The sequence below is a fragment of the Sorex fumeus genome, unplaced genomic scaffold (genome assembly GCF_029834395.1).
Source record: "Sorex fumeus unplaced genomic scaffold, SorFum_2.1 ptg000002l, whole genome shotgun sequence".
Lineage (NCBI taxonomy): Eukaryota > Metazoa > Chordata > Mammalia > Eulipotyphla > Soricidae > Sorex > Sorex fumeus.
Genome location: NW_026606059.1, coordinates 4,971,685 through 4,991,889, shown reverse-complemented (window position 1 = coordinate 4,991,889; position 20,205 = coordinate 4,971,685). Strand labels below are relative to the sequence as shown.

Sequence of the window (20,205 nt, the reverse complement as noted above, 5' to 3'; positions counted from 1 at the left end):
AATGGACACTGGTGGAGGGATGGGTATTTGATCATTGTATAATCGAAACCCAAGCACAAAAATTTGTAAGTCTACAACTCTACTTCATGGTGTTTCACTAATAAAAATTAATTTAGAAAACTAGTGTTGTTTCAGGATGAAAAGGATTTGGTCTTCCTTCAAGATACAAAACATTCTTCTAATCCATTATTGGCAACAAAATATTCAGTAAAAATCAAATAATTAAATACTGGATAATATATAAGCTAATATCCATTTCTATGATAGTAATATTCTGCTTTCTAATCAAAAACTCATCAAATCATTGGTAATAAACATTATGAACTTCTAAAACACACATATAACAAGGTGTAGAATTTTAAAAACTATGTTCATGAAATAAATGTAGGGTGAAAAAAATGAGAACTCTGAAAATTTAAACCTAAAATTCAGTGTCAGACAGTTTGTCAAAAAGCAGAGTTCTGTACTAAGAAGTAGTCAGGTAACCTCACAGAGAGAGCTGACTCTGTGTGTGTTTAATGAGACTTACCTGAGATTAAAGGTGTATGATTCATTAGTAAAATACACACACACAAAACATACACACACAACACACACATATGCACACACATATTTATACATATATATATATTAAGATCTTCAAGTAAAACTAGGTTTAGAAAAACCAAAACAAAAATACTTTTTTTTTGCGTCAGAAATATTCTATAGAAGATAAGGGTGGTCTACACTCAGAAGAGTCAGGATTTGTCTTTCAACACTCAACATATATCCTGTAAGGCTCTGCCACATGAACACACAGCTGGTACCATTAACAAATATCGTAACTAATATATTAACAAAGCATACAATGTCTAATGTACTTATACAGTCCGGTTGCACCAAGTTTGGCGGTTTGGGGGTAAAATTTAACTTGCTGTAGTTTCACAGGGTATAAAGACAGTAGGTAAGGCCTTCTAAATTTTTTTCAACAATTTTTTAATTTTGTTATTAAAAAAACACCCACAAATTGGAGAGAAAATATTTTCTCACGTCACATGAGACCAAGGGTTAATATCCAAAATATATAAAGCACTGATAGAACTTAACAACAAAGGAAACAACCCAATCAAAAAATGGGTAGAACAGATGGCCAGAAACTTGATTAAATAAGACATATAGGTGGATAATAGATAGATGAAAAATTGCATGTATGCGTTATCATCACTTGATCACTTGATCACTTGACTGCCTGTGATTCATCGATTTGCTCGAGCGGGCGCCAGTAACATCTCCAAAGGCCTTCTAACTTAAGAGAATTCATGTTATGCATAAAAATTACACTGCAACTTTGTTTTCATTTTCATCAAGAAGGTTGAAGGTTCGCAGCCTTCTGAGCTGAAAGTAGAAAGATTTTCCAACGTCCTCCCATCACGAACCCTCCCATAATCAGGAATCCTCAATTGAGTGATGTTTCTACCACACCCAAAAACTCGTCATACTCACCCAAGGCTCACAGCGCACGGCACAGTTCAGTCTTGCTGTTATGTGCACTGAGAGTTTGCACAAATGTATCATGTGAATTCATCGTTATGAAATCACATAAAGGATGTTCCTCTACCCTAGAATTGTTTCTGCTCTCCCTATTAATTCCTCCTTACCACCCAACCCCTGATAATTGCGAAAGCTTTGCCTTTACCAAATTATCGTGCTGGTGGAATTATAACATATGTAGCTTTATCCTCTTTAGATTCATTCAGTAAAATGCATTTAAGATTCCTACACGGCAGAAGTTTTTTTTTTTTAGTACTGAATAATGTTCCAATAATTAGGTGTACCACCCTTCATCCATTCACCTACTGAAAGGCTTTTAAGTTGCTTCTAAGTTTTGACAATTATGAATAAAGTGCTATAAACATACACGTGCAAATTTTTGTGCGCACAGAAGTTTTCGGTTTCTTTGGGTAAATAGTAAGAATGCAAATGATGGAGCATATGGTAAGAGTATGTTTAGTGATGTAAGAAGCTGCCAAGCTGTCTTCCAAAATGGCTGTACCATTTTCTTATCCCCAAGTAAGACTTCTGGCTGCTCTCACCCTCAGCACCGTTTGGTATTATTAGTTCTGAACTCTGCCACTCTAGCTGGTGTGTGGTGTCACCTCTGTTCTTTTCATTTACATCTCTCTGATGGCATGTCATGTGGACGGTCTTTACACTTTTCATCTATGTATCCATGGTGAGGTACCTTAAGGACTTTGGCCATTTTTAAACATTATCGATTTTTTTGAGTTTTGGATTTATTTTAAAAAAATTCTTCCATGAGACTGTCATTTGCTAATATTTTCTTCCAAGTTTTAGCTTTTACCCTCATTCTTTTGCTCCAATATTTCTTTTATGGTGCCTTTTCCGTGCATCTCAAAGAAGTCAGCACCAGACAGAAAGTCGTGTAGGCTTTCCCTTGTTACTTCCTAGAACTTTCAACTTTCGTGTTTTGCATTTAGGACTATCGTTTATTTTGAGCTAATTTTTGTGAGGAATGTAAAGTGTGTTCCAAATTCACTTTTTAATTTTTGGATGTGGATGTCCAATTATTTCAAAAGCATTTATTGAGAAGTCATTTATTGAGAAGTCATTTATTGAGAAGTCATTTCTTACTGTACGGCTTTCACTTCATTAACAAGGATCAGTTGACTGTTTATGTGGATCTATACCTGCATTCTCGATTCTGTTTCATTCATTTATTTATTTGACCATTCTTCTGCCAATAGCACACTGTCTACTATAGCCTTGCAACGACTCTTGAATACAGGAGAAGACATTCCTCTAATCTCTAATATTGTGTTAGCTATTCTTGCCACCCTCAAGAAAATCATGTGACGACTGGAATGGGAAGGAATGGGAGTGAAGATAGATGGTCGGCAACTACACCACCTCCGCTTTGCTGATGACATTGTTTTAATAACACCAAACATTAGCCAAGCGGCACAAATGCTGGCCGACTTTGACCGTGAGTGTGGAAAGGTAGGACTACAGCTGAATCTTACGAAGACAATGTTTATGAGAAACAGCCTCGTTCCTGACGCCCCATTCGCTCTCAATGGAACGACCATCTCCGAATGCAACAGCTATGTGTACCTAGGTCGAGAGGTCAACATGACAAATGACCTGGCACCCGAGCTGCGCAGGAGGAAGAGAGCGGCTTGGAACGCCTTCAAGAACGTCGAAGAAATAGCTAAGAGGACGAAGAACCTCCGGCTCCGGGCACATCTCTTTGATTCCACTGCACTTCCTGCATTAACATATGCCTCAGAGACCTGAGCCCTACTCAAACAGGATGAGAACACTATTGGGTCTCCCAAAGAGGAATTAAAAGAGTTATGTTTGAAGTATCACGTTTCACTCAAATGAAAGAAAGAATCCGGAGTTCCGACCTCCATCAATGATCAAGAATCAGGGATGCTGTCTCATTTGCCAAGGCGTCAAAAATCAGATGCACTGGTCACATAATGAGAATTAGAGATGACAGCTGGACTAGAGCCCTTACCAACTAAATTCCACAGCATGTCAAAAGACCGCATGGCCGCCCACCTACCAGATGGTCATACTTCTTCATCAAGATCCTGAACAATCGGTTTGAGGCTCTTCATGTTCCTAGAATGAACAGACGCCATTGGGCTACACTAGCATGCAACAGGGACAAATGGAGACATTACTGGTGCCCGCTCAAGCAAATCGACGATTAACGGGAAGTCAAGTGATCAAGTGATTCTTGATCTTTTGTGTCTTTATATCAGAATAAGAGTTAGCTTGTTTATATTATCAAAACTTTAGGAGATTTTTTTTCTTGTTTTGTTATTTTGTTTATTTTGTCGTTGTTGTTTTGTAGTCACATTCAGTAGTACTCAGGGTACTTATCATTCAGGGATTACTCCGGGCAGCCTTGGGGGACCATAGGTGAGTCAGGGATCAAACTCAAGCCTGTCATACACAAGACAAACACCTGACCTACTGTATTATCTCCCCAGCCACCAAAAATCTCAATTTCTTAAAATTGAGATCACATGGCATACACAGATCAAGAAGGGAAAAACTGATATCATGACATTATTAAGCATTTCTACCCCAAAACATGTAATTTCTGTTTACTTAGTTCTCTATCAGAGCAAATGCATTTTTATATTTTTTGTATGGTCACTGTCGCTGTCACTGTCCTCCCATTGTTCATTGATTTGTTCAAGCGGGTCCAGTAACATCTCCATTTTGACACTTGTTACTCTGTTTGGCATATCGAATACATCACGGGTAGCTTGCCAGGCTTTGCCATGCGGGGTATCTTATTATTTTTAATTTTTAAATTAATTTTGATGTAGACAAAATCCACCCACACCTATTGATGCAATTCTAGAGTTTAAATCGATTAGATAACAAAGCTTCAAATATTAAATTGATAAATATAAAAATCAATTTTTATATGAAGATCGCTCTGTCTCATCACGAGGTTCAGTCTTTGGCTAAAAATTTACTATGCTGGGGGCTGGAGAGATAGCACAGCGGGTAGGGCATTTGCCTTGCAAGCGGTCAACCTGGGTTCGATTCCCAGCATCCCATATGGTCCCCCGAGCAACACCAGGAGTAATCCCTGAGTGCTGAGCCAGGAGTCACCCTTCTGCACTGTCAGATGTGACCCACAAAGAAAAAAAATTTACTATGCTGCTTGTTGCTACTTGTGTCCCCTATGTTGTTGTTTTTGTGTGTTAAGTTTAGTTGGCTTCTATGTTATTTTCCCATCTAATATGGGGTGTTCCTATGGGAATTCCAGTAATGAGAGTCTTGGCCATCCCAGGTGTCTCAGAGACTTGAAGGACCTGTCGTCTGGGCCAATGAATTGACATGGTGGCAATATGGAGGTGGGCACGGCTGCCAGGACTTCCAGAAGTAGAAGGGAAAAGGCCATCTCCCCCGACTTTGAGAAGACACCAGAGTTCTCAGCCTGGGCAGCGAGTCACTGTCACTGTCACTGTCCTCCCGTTGTTTATCAATTGGCTGAGCGGGCCCAGTAACATCTCCATTTTGAGACTTGTTGTAACTGTGTTTGACATACTGAATATGTCACAGGTAGCTTGCCGGGCTCTCCGAGAGGGGTGGACAAATCAAACCCGGCTTGGCCAAGCTGGTGCGCACAAGGCAAACGCCCTACCGCTGTGCTATCACTCCAGCCTCGTGAAATTATTCACAGTTTGGATCCCTGTAGAGAATATTAGTGAAGCAGTGAAATGGAGCCCTTGATGTAGCTTCAGCAGAGGAGAGTGGTTGCATCTGGCTGACTTCAGCATGGCAGGTACCAGCCCACCTGCCTCCCCAGGGCGCCCCAGAGTTTGCAGCCATGGGGACCAGTGAGTCCATGAATTTTAGCTGCTTGGCTTGCAGCCTTCAGAGAATTAGTCATGACTCCGTAGAGCAAAGCCAGTGATGAATCTACATGGCAGCAGCTGTGGGAGGGGGCATAGCTTTGGGACCCCTGGAAGTAAGCAGGGTGGGAGGGGAGGATAGTTTTTCTCCTGTTGATCTTATATACGTTGCTAGATTTATCCTTCTTTATTGGGGAGCACTACTGTGTGTGTTTTCAGATTCTACTTCTATACTATTGACATGTGGTTAAGCAACTGAGTTTTGTACTTTAATCTTGGATCTCGCCTGCCTTGCTGTATATAACTACTTAGTATTTACATTTTTCTCATTTTGATAACAAGGTAATCATATCATAGACAATTTATCATCAAAAAATTTGTCATCAACAAACAAAAAGCATCAACAAAAATCATCAACAAAAAATCCACAAACAAAAAAAAATCATCAATTTATCATCAAAAATTTTTTTTAAATTTATCATCAAAGATAGTTTTATTTCTTTCTTACTAATCTGTATACCATCGTTTCATTTTATTTCGGTTGCATCTTAGTCAAAACTTCCAAAACATTATTGGAAAGGAGTGTTGGAGCAAGACATTCTTGTTTGTTTCTACCTGATCTCACTGGGAAAGTTTTCAGTTTTTCATCATTAAATTTGATGTTTACTCTATGACTTTTGTAGAAATTGTCCAGCAAATCAGAGAAGATTTCCTCTGTCCCTAGTAAGTAGTAATATCAGCATTGTGTGTTTTAGTGGGTCAACAGTCATTTTTCCTAAAAGAAAAGCCTTTGACACCCAAGGACAGTAGACACAGAGGCCAGGAATATTGCTCCACGTTTGACAACCTGACTCATGCACTGAGGGAGAAGACAGCTGGGATAGAGAAGGGATCACTAAGTCAGTGATGGTCAGAGGGATCGTTCGGGATGGGAGATGTGTGCTGAAAGTAGATAAGTTACTAAACATGATGGTCTCTCAGTATCTGTATTGCAAACCATCATGCCCAAAAGTAGAGAGAGAGTATGGGGGGGAATTGTTTGCCATAAATATGGGGGAGGGGTGGAGAAGGAGTAGGGTTACTAGGGACATTGGTGGTGGAAAATGTGCACTGGTGGGATGGGTATTCGATCATTGTCTGACTGAAACTAAAATATGAAAGCTTTGTAAGTATCTCACAGTGATTCAATTAAAAACATAAAGAAAAAACAAAAAAATAAAATTTTAAAAAGTCTTACATGTTCATGCGATGATCATGTAATTTTGAATAGTCTGTTGATGGACTGGATGACAGAAACTGATTCTTTGTTCATTTGTTAGGGTTGTTTGGTTGGAGCCTCCGTGTTGGTGCCCAGGAACCCAAGACCACTCTCAGAAATGTCCAGCTGGGAGTAGAATCCCTGTCTCCATGCGTGAGCCAGTGCTGTGGTGCTCAGGGTCATCTGGGCTCTGTGTGGCTGTGCTAAGGGCCATGTGATCCCAGGGATCAAACTCAGGGGCCTCACTTACGCTACGGAGTATGCATTCCACCCCTATACACTCCCTCCCGGGCCCCTATACAAATTGATTTTTGAATGTTGAATCAGCATTCTATACCTGGGATAAATTCCAGCTGATCATAATTGTATTTATCTTTTAATAGATTGTTAGAATAAATTTGCTAATATTTCGTTGAGAATTTTGCCTTCCATGCTCATCTGCAATATTGGAATGAAGTTTTCATTTCTTGTGATGTCTTGCTTGGCTTTGGAATTAAGGTAATTCTGACTTAATTAGTCAGGAAGTACTTAGTCTCCTATCCTCTACAAGAGGTTGGAGAGAATTAGCATAGTTCTGTCTTTGAATGTTTGAATGAACTCATTAATGAACACTTGTAGACCTGTGCATTCTGGTTTGGAAAGTTACTGGCATCTGTAAAAATGCATTGACAAATATGTAAATGCCTTTAATATGTAGTTATTCAGCTGGCTTATTTTGTTCATGAAGTTCGATAAAACATCTTTCACAGAATCAGTTTGCTTTATCTGGATTCTTGTTTTTTTTTATTAACTTCTATATCAGTGAAAAGACTGAAAGTACTAATTTATCTATCCAATTCTGGAGCCAGTATTCAAATTTAGTGAAGGATGTCAAGAAAAAATTTCTGCTGTAATACAGATATTTAGTTTGAAAAATAGCTTAGCACTACTAATAAATAGCCAAACAGATATGTAATTAGTACATAAATTCATTTATTGAAGTAAGAGAAGATAGTTAAAAGTCTTGGCAGAGAAAAATAATACATCATAAAATCAAAAATCATAACTTAATAAAAATTAAAATTATCTGGGCCAGAGAAATGGCACAGTGCTTGCTTTGCATGGGGCCAACCCAGGTTTGATCCCCTGCACCCTTGATGGTCTCCTGAGTCCCATCAGGAGTGCTCCCTGAGCACAGTAACAGGAATAATCACTGAGCATTGTGCCAGGATTAATCCCTGAGCTCTGCTGGGTCTGTCCCAACCACAAGCAAATATGTTTAAAACTTATCAAAACTGTAATCCAGATGATCTAAAAATTTTTGAGTGCCCAATATTTTTTATCAAAAATTTTATTATTTTAAGGAACTTTCTCAGCATCCTTCCCTACATTGCATTTGAGGGTGGATATAGCGTAGTTCCATTATTTGACAAATAGTTTTTGTGACTCTTTATCTTTCTTCAGCATGTCCCATAGAACATCAGGTTCTTGTACGGAAGTTCAAATGATGCTCTGGGTTCTTCGCGGACTCCGGACCATCTCCTGTGAAGCAAGGCAGCAACCACCCCTCTTTCTTGTGTTCCTCCATAATATCCGTTTTAGTCTTTTCAATGCTCCAAAATGTTGTCTGTGTCTTTCTCTTATCTTCTCCACGAGGCAGTGAAGATCAAATTTGCAGAGAATCCTCTTCATCTATCAGATTCCCAAAGCAATATTTAAAATTGAATTGAAAACTGGGCTCTAATTATACTAAAATGTAAACCAGAGTTGCCAGTGAGCTTTTTATTTTATTTTATTTTATTTTTTGCTATAATAGTTTGCGATCTTGGTAGCAGAACAAGTTTAAGAAAATATTGGGCATACTCAGCACAGATATAACTGCTGCTGATTTGAGAAGTACAAAGGAAACCAGGGGGAAAAGAACTGTGATTCTAAAGAGTAAAAAAGTTCTTTTCTCCCTGAGCTTAGTAAGCTACCTGACTTTTACACAAGGACACTTCTAGAACAACCTCCTCCCAGCTGAAAGGTCCACTTATCTACACCCATGAAAGATTTTGCCTTAGCCAGTCCCAAGAGAAAGCCATAGATTCTTGCTTTAAGTACCTGTAACATTTTTATCTACACTGCTGATGGGGTACTAACTCAAAAAATTTATGGCAAGCTACCTGTTCCATGAGTATATATCCTTTCTCTTCAATGTGATTGTTTTTTATTTTATAGTTCCATACTTGTCAGAGGTTTCAGCACAGTTACAAATATTGATTGCATCTGCTTAACTACAACAAAATAAATAATACCCTTAGAAGAGCCCATGCTCAGGAAGGAAAAAACAATTAGCCATTCTTAAAATGCTCTTTGAGAAACTGGATTAAAAAATCTTGTTGAGATTTTTTTTCTCTGTCCTTCATTTGATTGGGCTTTTCTGGGTTTCCTACTACAAATTCACATCTGAATAGAGTTCTCACTTTGCTTTTGTTCTAATTATTTAAAACTTTGCTTTTTAATGTTGCGTGATTTCCTTTTTGTTGAGGTATTGTTATTTTCCATGAGGGTGTGTATTTTAGAAGTACAATTTTTCCTTTCCAATAGATGTGTCACTGCACCACAAAAGTACCAACAGCTCTCTTCTCCATTCATTACTCCTCTTCCATGCTTTGATGTCTTCTCTCCGGGGCCTCTCAGGTACTCTCAGTCCCACTGTCTGAGTCCTGATTAAGTCTCCCAGAGTTTCTCCTGGCCCCTTGCCTTGCTTCTCTATATCCTAAATCAGGGTGAGCGCATCCATTACTTTTCTTTCTTCCAAATTGCTTCAGTTAACTTGACAAGCCCTCCAATTCCATCCAGGTTGTGATAAATGGTCCAATTCCATATCTTTTACGGATTAGGAGCATTCCATTGTACATACAGACTGACTCCTTTATCCAGCTATCTTTCATTGCATATTTGGTTTGCTTCCAAACCTTGGATATTGTAAATAGTGTTGCAGTGTACATAACAAGCAAATATTTTTTCAGTTAATTATTTCTGTGTTCTTTGGCTAAATATCTAACAGTGGAATCATATTATAGGCCCAGTTTTATTATTTTGAGATGTGGCCATATTGTTTCCCAGAGAGACTGAGCCAATGTAAATCTCCATAGCTTTTGAGGATTCCTTTTTCACCACACCACTCCCAAAACTTGTTGTTTTGGGTCTTTTTGATGTAGCCCACTCACAGGTATGGGGGAATATCTCATTTTTACTTTGATATGCATTTTCCTGATAGTTTCTATAAAATATCAATCATATTTTCTTACTCAATAATTTTATCTAAATCAGGATATGCAGAAAGTTTACCAAATTTTTTTAAGATTGTCAGAGAAAGCATAATGAACTTTTATGATTTAGAAATTCTTTCCTGAATATAACTTTCATTTCTCTTTCTCCAACCTCAGACAAAATGGATCATGGCAAATTTAAGTTTCTAAAGAATATGTTATTTGTCCAATGGCTTAATGAGACACAGACATTTAAAATTTTACTGTTACCTTTTCAGGGACAATGGTTTACAAAATCATACTCTTAACAAAAAGGCAATAAATAAATCTGCCTACTCATATAGATATTCTTAGCTTGAATTTAGGGATGCAGAGAGTTGGAGTGTCACCCTTTCCCTTCACAGCAAAGAAAACTTTTACAAAGTCAAAGGTATGAATTTTCTGCAGGTCAAGGTTCCAGGATGCAAACTAACCCCAAATCTGGAGAGACAGATTTTTGCAGCGAGAAAGCAAGGCCCAACCGTTTGCTTATCTGGGACAGATGCCAACAGATCTCATGTAAGACAGGCAATTAATTCACCTAGAAATTTCCAACAAATTGCCAAAGGCTGAACGTGAGTCAGAAGACTATGTATCTTATGACAAGCCTTTTCTTCAGGAATGCTCTAGATTTGTGCAGAAAAAAATTAAGGATATCACTCAGGAGGATTCCCTCCCAATAATGGTGAAGGGAAGAAGCAACATTTGCCGAAGCCCTCTGCCCACACTTATTTCTCCTAGTCCTCTTTACACAGAAGGTTTCATCTTCAAATGAAGGAGCTGTTGAAATATGCACCTGAGGGTGCTCTGGACAGCCGCTGCTTTTGCACTGCAAGGAAAAGGGGGAAAGGATGAAGTAGCTTGACTTTGACCCATGAGCAGAAACGTGCTAGACGCAGCCTGTATCTGGAGAACAGCGGCAACGCTTGGGAACATCCTAGCCAGGCACTTAGATTCTCAGGGCCTGAGCAAGAGGAAGGTTCCCTTGGGAGATCCAGAAGACAGCCCAACCCTTCCTCAAAGCATTCACAAGCCCTCAGAAAAAAGAACAGCGGAATTGAGCCTGGAGACTTGGGGACAGACAAAGCCCCTTCTGAACAGGAACCTCGAGTCACTCAAGAGAGAGCGGAACAGTGGGACAAATTAGGCTGCATCCTAAGCAGAGGTACTGGTAGAGGAAGATGGACGTGTGACACGCTGAGGGGAACAATGGGCTTGACTTCCAGTCCCGCTGCTGCTAACATTTGCAAAGACGCTTCTGAATAAATGAAGCTGCAAGAAGGTGCACAGTTCTCTCAGCACAAACAGATTCTGCCTAGGTGCCTCCTGTTCTATTTAACACACCCAACTTAATTCTTTAAAAATTGCAAGTCCGGGGGGGAAGAAAGGCAAGAAAACCATGTTTTGAAAAGAAAGGGGAAAATCCTTACTCTGAAGACGACACAAAGCCTTAATAAAATCAAAACTCAGATGCAACACAGTTACAGGATTCATCTTAAAAGTTCAATGAGATCCAGGAAAGCCAAAAACAAGGGAAAAGGGAAGAAAAAATAAATGGGAGGAATAAAAAGCAAAAATCAGTGGTAGACTTTAGTTCCATAAATGTAATGGTTACTTTAAATGAGGCTGGTGCTAACATAGTCAGAGGACAGTGATTGTTAAGTAGAGAAGAAAGTGATAGATTAGACTAAACTGTAAGAAGCATCTTAATAAGACACCTACTTTAATTATAAAGACACGTATGCATTAAATATCCATGCATCTTAAAAAGACTCAACGTGTTGGCATATTATCTTCCAAAGAATTTCTCCATAAAGTATTGAATAAATATATGGTATAGAGTGAGACTTATTTAACTTTTTGTTAAAATTAAAATTTATTATTAATTTTATGTAGCACTAAAATGAGCCACTTTGTAGTTTCTTATTTTATATTTTGCTTTATTTTATAATAACAAATAACACTATTAAGGTCTTGCTGAGTTTGTATTTTAAAAAAAATCTAAATGAATAACAATTTCAAAATATTCATTTTCATAATCCTATTATTTAGAGATCCCACTAATGCAGGAAAAAGCAAAATCTAACTACTGAATATAATAATTGCATGTAAAATATTAATAGCTTTAGCTACCCAAGTCCAATAGAAAAATAGATTTACAAAATATATCATACACACTAAGGTTGTACATAGGAAGTGAAGATACAGCTAAAGGTAAGAAACATATCAAGTTGAGGTAATATTGTGAAGCCAGGATATGAACAACTTTATCATTTATTTTTACTAACTTAAATGACAACCAAAAGATGAAGAATGGTTCCTGTATACATTTTGATAATTAAAACGTTCAAGTAACAATTCATTTTATCTATTCACTAGTTTCTCTTTCGATTATTTAAGGGCATACTTTAATATTTTGGTAGTTCTACAATAAATAGCAATTGCTATCTTTTTTATAATACTTTTTTTTTTGCTTTTTGGGTCACACCTGGCGATGCACAGGGGTTCCTCCTGGCTTTGCACTCAGGAATTACTCCTGGCGGTGCTCAGGGGACCATATGGAATGCTGGGAATCGAACCCGGGTTGGCCGCGTGCAAGGCAAACGCCCTACCCGCTGTGCTATCTCTCCAGCCCCAATAATACTTTTTTAAAAATACTTATTTCTTTGAGAAAATTTAGTTCTTCTGTAGAGTACTCATTTGCTTTTCATAGTTATTTTACTTTGTTGTGGGAGCACGGCAGAGCCTGGCAAGCTCCCCGTGGCGTATCTTGAGATGCCAAACACAGTAACAACAAGCCTCACCATGGAGACGTTACTGGGCCTGCTCAAGCAAATCGATGAACAATGGGAGGACAGTGCTACAGTGCTACAGATGTGGGAGCAACATCTGGCTGCTTGAAGTTTACTCCTAGCTCTGTCACACAAATTATACAAATCATCCTGTTATTTGTCGATTGCCTCGAGCAGGCCCCAGTAACGTCTCCTTCATCCTAGCCCTGAGATTATATTCAAGGCTCTTTAGGAGAATGAGACCCATCATTGTTACTGGTATTTGGCATATTGGGTACGCCACGGGGAGTTTGCCAGACTCTGCCGTGTGGGCGGGCTACATTCGGTAGCCTGCCAGTTTGTCCAGTCTCCTGCCCCCGCGCCTGGCTGTCCTCGCCGGGGCCCCTTGGAGGGGAGCGGGTTGAGTTTTTCCTCCCCGCCCCGACCAGGGCTCCGGCAGCCGAAGACCTCCAGGACCAGCCACCACCATGCTGAGACCACTCTCCGCACACATGAAGGTACTGGCAGAGGGACAAAGCCACGCGGGTTCCAGGGCCGAGATCTCCAGGCCTACTCGGATTGGGGCTGGGCATCCTCCACCCAGATCCTCCAAATTCCAGTAGGCGGGGGTCACACCCACCAACTGGCCCCCTGGCGCTGTGTAAGCTCTGTGCTCCTGCTAAATTTCTGGTAGGCCTCAGAGGACATTATGCAGAGCCAGGGACTAAATGCAAGATTTAGGGAAACCTATGGGAAACAATGCAGACAAAATACTATTTCCGTGAGATATAGTACAGCGTATCTGCTGTACTATACCTCCAGCAGATATATATATATATACATTTCTCGTTCTTTGGTGTTTTGTTTCCTATAGTTTCTTATACTTTTACCATGATAATTCTACTGCTTTTTCTTCTCTTTTTCATTCCTTTTCTTTCTTTCATTCATTCTTCCTTATCTTTCTTTACTCTTCATTTCTCTCCTTCCTCCTTCCTTCCTTTCTTCCTTCCCCCTTCCTCCCTTCCTTCTTTCCTTCCTTTCTTCTTTCTTCCTCCTTTCTTCCTTCCGGCTTTCCTTCCTTCTTCTTTCCTTCCTCCCTTTCTGTCTTCCTCCATTCCTCCCTTCCTTCTCCCCTTCCTTCCTTCCTCCCTTCTTCCCTTCCTTCCTTCCTTCCTTCCTTCCTTCCTTCCTTCCTTCCTTCCTCCTTCCTTCCTTTCTTCCTCCTTCCCCCCTCCTTCTTTCCTTCCTTCTTTCCTCAAGAAACCAAACGCAAACTTTACAATGTACAAGGTGAGCACTCTCCCACTGAGAGACATCCCCTCTACCCTACTTGTTTCTTAGTAAAAATTCATGCATAAAAATTTAGTGTCCAATTGTAGATGTCACTTAAAAACAAAAAACTTCCATTTTATGGCTGAGGAAAACAATCCAGTTGTCCACAGGAAAGTCCACTGTCTCAAAGGACACTGCAAATGCTGCAGATCCCCAGTGACCCAGCAGAATCATCTTTCATTGATTAATTGACTCATTTATTTATTAAAAGAAAAGAAGGGGCAAAGAGGTTAAGCAGGCAGGTGCCTTTAATATGCAAGGCCTTGCGTTTCACTCCAGTTACTGCCACGTGTCCAGCAGCCTCACAGTTCCAAGTGCAATCCCTGAAGCCCAGGCACTGCAGGGCTGAAAACTGCACCATCCTGTCCAGTGGACCGAGTTTTGTCAGGAAAGGCATTCAGACCTTCTGAGCATGGCTGGGAGGAACCCCAGGAAAGAAGAGAAGGAGGGAAGGAGGGAGGAAGCAAAGGAGCGAGGGAGGGAGGGAAGAAGGGAGGGAGGGAGGAAGGGAGGGAGGGAAGGAGGGAAGGAGGGAGGGAAGGAGAAAAGGAGGGAGGGAAGGAGAGAAGAAGGGAGGGAAAGAGGGGGGGAGGGAAGGAGAGAAGGAGAGAAGAAAAAAGGAAGGAAGGAAGGAAGGAAGGAAGGAAGGAAGGAAGGAGAGGAGGGATGGAAGGAAGGAAGGAAGGAAGGAAGGAAGGAAGGAAGGAAGGAAGGAAGGAAGGAAGGAAGGAAGGAAGGAGAGAGGGAAGGAGAGGAGGGATGGAAGGAAGGAAGGAAGGAAGGAAGGAAGGAAGGAAGGAAGGAAGGGAGGGAGGGAGGGAGGGAGGAAAAGAAAAGAGAAGAGAAAAGAAAAGAATAAAAAAGAGGAAGGAGAAAAAAGATTTAAAGAAAAAAGTTATAGAAACTGTGCCAATCAAGATAGAATTCTGGCACCACTTGCCCACTGGCCAATACACACAGGTTTACAAGCCCGTCTCAACTCTAAGCAGCCACAGAGGCCCGAGAGATGCGCCTGTGTAGGTCTGGCAGCCACTGCCCTGCCCCAGCTCGCCAGCCTGCTCGGCCCCTCGGCTCCCACCCACGCCGAACTCCAGACTAACTTCCACACACACCTTGTCTCGGCCGCCTGAGCCATCTGCCGAGCTGTCTCCCTGCTCCCATCCAACCCCCAAATTATCTTAAATCCCACCTCTTAGAAGACGGACTTGTGTCCATAATGATAAAAGCCTCAGAGCTAGAAATACAAGAATGGTGAAGCTTTACATAAAATACTTCAAATTTCAACTCTTTCAGTAAACATGAGAAATCAGCAAATATTGTTGTCCCCATTTTACAAGTGAGAAAATTAAAGCTCAGAAATGTTAAGTAGATTATGCATATCATTTAGATAGAAAAGATGAGACTCAGTTCAAACATGGGCGCTGTAGCCCCTGCTGATATAAATTATTTCTTAAAAGGAAAAAAATTCACTGTGAAATTCAATTTCTGGACCTAAAATGATATAAATAAGACGGTGCAAGTGTCCTGCGAGTGCATAACAAATATTAAACTTATTCATCTACATAATTAACTGACTATATACAAGAGTAAACCAGAAGCAGGAAACTACTTTCCAGGGGTGAAGAGTTTAACCACTCTCTTCTCCCAAACAATGAGGAGTAGTATTTAGTGTTTCAATTTGCAAAAACGCCATAAAAATCTTGGCGAATCTCTGGGCAGGTTTGGAAGTAAACAGTAGCCATGGCGGCCAGGGGCTGCCTCTGTGGTGCTCTTCCTCCCTCGCCCGAACCCAAGTAAGAATAACCACAAATTCAACAATGAATGCCCCAAAGAGAAGGCAGCAAAAACTCAACCATTTTCAGCAAAGTCGTTTTCATTAAACTTTCAGGCTTTCAAGGCATAGTCACAGGTGTTTTGTCAACGTCAGTTCATGGATGAAATTGCAGAGCTAGCAATTAAGTGAGGTCCCACATCTGTGGCTACAGCACGTCTCTACTTCCTTTCTTCAAGCTTTCTGCTGTACTGACCACTGCTTTAATCTTTCTCTTGGTCAAAGGAAGATGCTTCATTTTTTTCTTCCAGCTTGAGATTAACTGACACTTTGGAGTTCCTGTAGAGCTCACTCTGCATAGTCATAGCTATAGAAGGGCGTGACCTAAAGTAATGCAACATCCTGAGATCTCTTTCCAAGCCAGAATCCTTCTGCTGTCTAGACCATCTGCCAATCTCGTGTCCCTGAAGACCTTTGAGTGAGTCTGAAGATGCTATAAAATGATGGCGTTGTCCCACATCGCTACCTACAACATGAACCACTTATGCACATGGAAGTGTCCACAGTTCTGACAACAACAAGACCACCAAGGTGTCCGTGACATCACTTGGCTCGTCTCACTTGGTCACGTGACATATTTTAGGTCCAAAGTCATATTTACATCACGTCAGATCTTATTGCTCTTTGGCAAATTATAGAGATCAGAAGCACAAATAGATTTAATGGAGAGAAAATTCCATAAAATAGAGCAAAATATAAAGATTAAATGGGACAGAGCAAGACTTCTGGCATAGTGAAAAAAGAAAGAAACTAGGCCAAAAATATGTTCATGTCCATAAATAGTACTTACAATAGCAAAGTCCCCAAAGAGATTTTAATGTCCAGTAATGACCAAGTATTTGATTTGCCTATGGTTTCATATATTCAATATTTTAATCAGTAAAAAAATCATCATTAGAAACACTTAGAGCCCCCTGCATAACTAAGAGATCACAAAATTACTTATGCACCAAAATATAAATAGCACTCATTATTCAAACATTCCACTCACTACACTAACAACTCTACATGGGTTTATTTATTAAATCCTCTTGAGAATGCTTTCACATATGGGTTATTAATGCACACATTACTCAAGCAACTTGTCTAGGTCACCATGCTAGGAAGTGGCACAATCAGAATTTGAATTGTAGCCAACCAACCTCTCAGTTTGAACTATAGCCAATCAACCAACTATGTTGGCGCCATTAGGCTTCATTACCTTTCTGATAGTATCTGTAGTATCCCGGCATGATGATTCAGCGACATGGATAAGTACTAGAAAGAAAACATTCAAAACTAATAGAAATAGATGCGTGTGTCTCGCATGCAGTCATTTCCTCAGGCACTGCACGGAAGAACCCCCAGGCCCCAAGTACCATGAGGTGACCTGGGACTCCCAACACGGCAGAGTCTAGCAACACCATGTCTGTGGCTCTTAGTGCTGACTCCCTGGGCCTTGTGGCCGAGACTCCCTTGGAGGGGGCAAAGGTCTTCTTAGGAATTCTTAGCATACCCTCATCCCCCAGATATTTTGAAGCCTCCCCAAATGTTCTGGAAATATCACTTCCCAAACAAAACTCGAAATATTTGTCTTGATGGCAATTTAGGGATAAACTTTTCTACTCTAATTTTTAGGGGTGGCAGGTTGTTATTTTGTTCTTTGGCTTTTTTGGTCAGACCCAGTGGTGCTCAGGGGTTACTTCTGGCTCTGCGCTCAGAAATTACCCCTGGCGGTGCTTGGGGACCATACAAGATGCTGGGGATTGAACCCACGTCAGTCGCGTGCAAGACAAGTGTTTTGCCTGCTGTCTTATTGCTCTGGTCCCTCTATTCTAATTTTTAAACATTTCAAACTATACACGCCAGGTTGCCTTTATGCAAATAAAGTGGGAGAAGCCCTCCTCCCATCAATTTTCTGTGATTTGTCCTGGTTCCCAAAGTTCTAAGGATAAAAGATTCATGTTTACCAAGAAAATGGAAAGCAAAGGTAGGGCCAAAGTGAACAACCAAGCAATTCCAGCATGTCATGCCGGTACCTCATAGGAGACCCTAGCCAGCAATTGGCAAGCGTAGGTCTCACCTTGAAAATATCTGCGGTGTTGGGAGTAAACAGCTGGTGTCTTCCGGACCCCAAAATAATGGGCCCTGAGCATCTCGTCTCTCCATAGACGTAAAGGAATACCGTGGCTGTGGTACCAGCATTCTCGTGATCTCCAGTGAGAACAGTCACCCTCCAATCTCCTTCTGCAAAGGAAAAACAGAAGCTACAATCCAGTCCACAAGAGAGCCAGGGCTCATTACCACTTACCCAAATGCATTTTTTGTTATTTTCAAAAGTCCCCAATGCACACACTATCTTTTTTTCCCCTTAAATTTTTGTTAGTGAAACACCATAAGGTACAGTTGTAGACTTACAAATTTCTGCGTTTGGGTTTCAGTTATACAATGATCGAGTCCCCATCCCTCCACCAGTGCCCATTCTCCACTACCATGGATCCCAGTATCCCTCCCACCCTCCATCTCCCCTTCCCCCCATCCCACCCTACCTCTGTGGCAGGGCATTCCCTTTTGTTCTCTCTCTCCTTTTGAGTGCTGTGGTTTGCAAAAGAGGCATTGAGTGGCAATCTTGTTCGGACTATAGTCTACTCTCATCACGCATTTCCCATCCTGAGAGGAACCTCCCAACACCCTTTATTTGGTGCTCCCTTCTCTATCTGAGCTGCCTTTTCCCCTAGTGTGTGTGGCTGTCCTCAAAGCCATGGAGTAATCCTCCTGGTACTTATCTCAGCTATTCTTGGGTTTAGTCTCCTATTTTGTTACTTTATATCCCCCAGATGAATGCAATCTTTCTATGTCTATCCCTCTCTTTCTGACTCATTTGCATGATACTTTCCATGTAGTACCACTTGTATGTAAATTTCATGACTTCATCCTTTCTGACAGCTACATAGTATTTCATTGTGTAGATGTACCAAAGCTTCTTTAACCAGTCATCTGTTCTTGGGCACTCAGATTTTTTCCAGATTCTAGCTATTGTAAACAGTGCTGCAATGCACACACTATCTTGTTGTGTTTTTTTTCAGATTTAAAAAATATGGTAAAGACCTCCCACGGCTCAGATCACCTGATCTCTCAGTAACTCCTCCTCAAAGAGATTTCTTTTTAATATATAACTCCACATACATACACTACATGAAGTTTATATATGTGGACACTTTTAAATATCTCTAGCCACTTTAATTAAATGTTCCTTGAGTAAATTTGACATCACAACACATTCGCTAAGCTTGAACGGAACCCTCTGCATCAAAATGCCAAAGGAATAGCATTCAAAGAGGGTGTATTCCCTGCTTCTACCTGGTAGCAACTTCTTTTTATGTGAGAAAGCAAGAAACATGCAAATAGAAAACTGGATGCCTATCAAAAAAACTTTCCAGATATTCTTACAGGAAATCTCCCTCTTATGCTCTGATTCACCACTCAAGGAATTAAAGAATTTTATTCCACTTTTAAAATTATTTATTTCTTCCTCCCAGGATGGGAGAAGCATGCTGAAAGTAGACTATAGACTAAACATGATTGTCACCCATTGCCTCTTTTGCAAACCACAACACCCAATAAGAGAGAGAGAACAAAAGGGAATGCCCTGCCACAGAGGCAGGGTGGGATGGGGGAGATGGGGGTGGGAGGGATACTGGGACCCGTGGTGGTGGAAAATGGGCGCTGGTGGAGGGATGGGTACTTGATCATTATATAACTGAAACCCAAGCACAAAAATTTGTAAGTCTACAACTGTACCTCGTGGCGTTTCACTAATAAAAATTTAAAAATAAAATAAAATAATTTATTTCTTGGCAGTTGTGCCACACCTGGGGTTATTCCTGGCTCTCTGCTCAGGAGAGATCTGGGAGCATTTAGGGGATTGAGCATGGTGCCTGGGATTCAAACCTGGGTTGCAGGGACTATAGTTACACGCAAGGCAAGTTATCCTTGCACGATCTCTCTGGCCCACCATTCCATATTTTAGATCTTCTTTTCTATCTTATCCTAACCTCTTTTTCTGTCATCAAGGACAGCCAAGGGATTTTATATCACATTTCCTTGGAGACATAGAGAAGAATTAGGTGTGCAAGGGCTTTAAAATCTTACTACAATCGAGACAAATAAATGAGCCACTGATCTATAAACAGCTTTGTACATCCACTCGGAATTAGCATGTCACCAGAATAGGAGCCAAGGACGAAACAACTGGTGAAATGTCTTCAGTGGTTGATTTTCCACTGGAGGTGGGGCCGGGGAAAAATAATCTTCTTTTCTACCATTGGAAAACACATAGATATCATGCAATATTTTCTATAAGATAATTTTTAAT

At 40.5% G+C, this 20,205-nt stretch overlaps 1 protein-coding gene across 1 annotated transcript in view; it reads right to left on the bottom strand.

The window, feature by feature from the left end:
* The window catches only part of RP1 (RP1 axonemal microtubule associated), a 224,265-nt gene that overhangs the window by 68,851 nt on the left and 135,209 nt on the right, over positions 1-20,205 (bottom strand). The window contains exon 24 of the mRNA XM_056112482.1: positions 17,914-18,077. Within this exon, the coding sequence (XP_055968457.1) occupies positions 17,914-18,077 (164 nt within the window). The remainder of the gene's footprint in view (positions 1-17,913; positions 18,078-20,205) is intronic.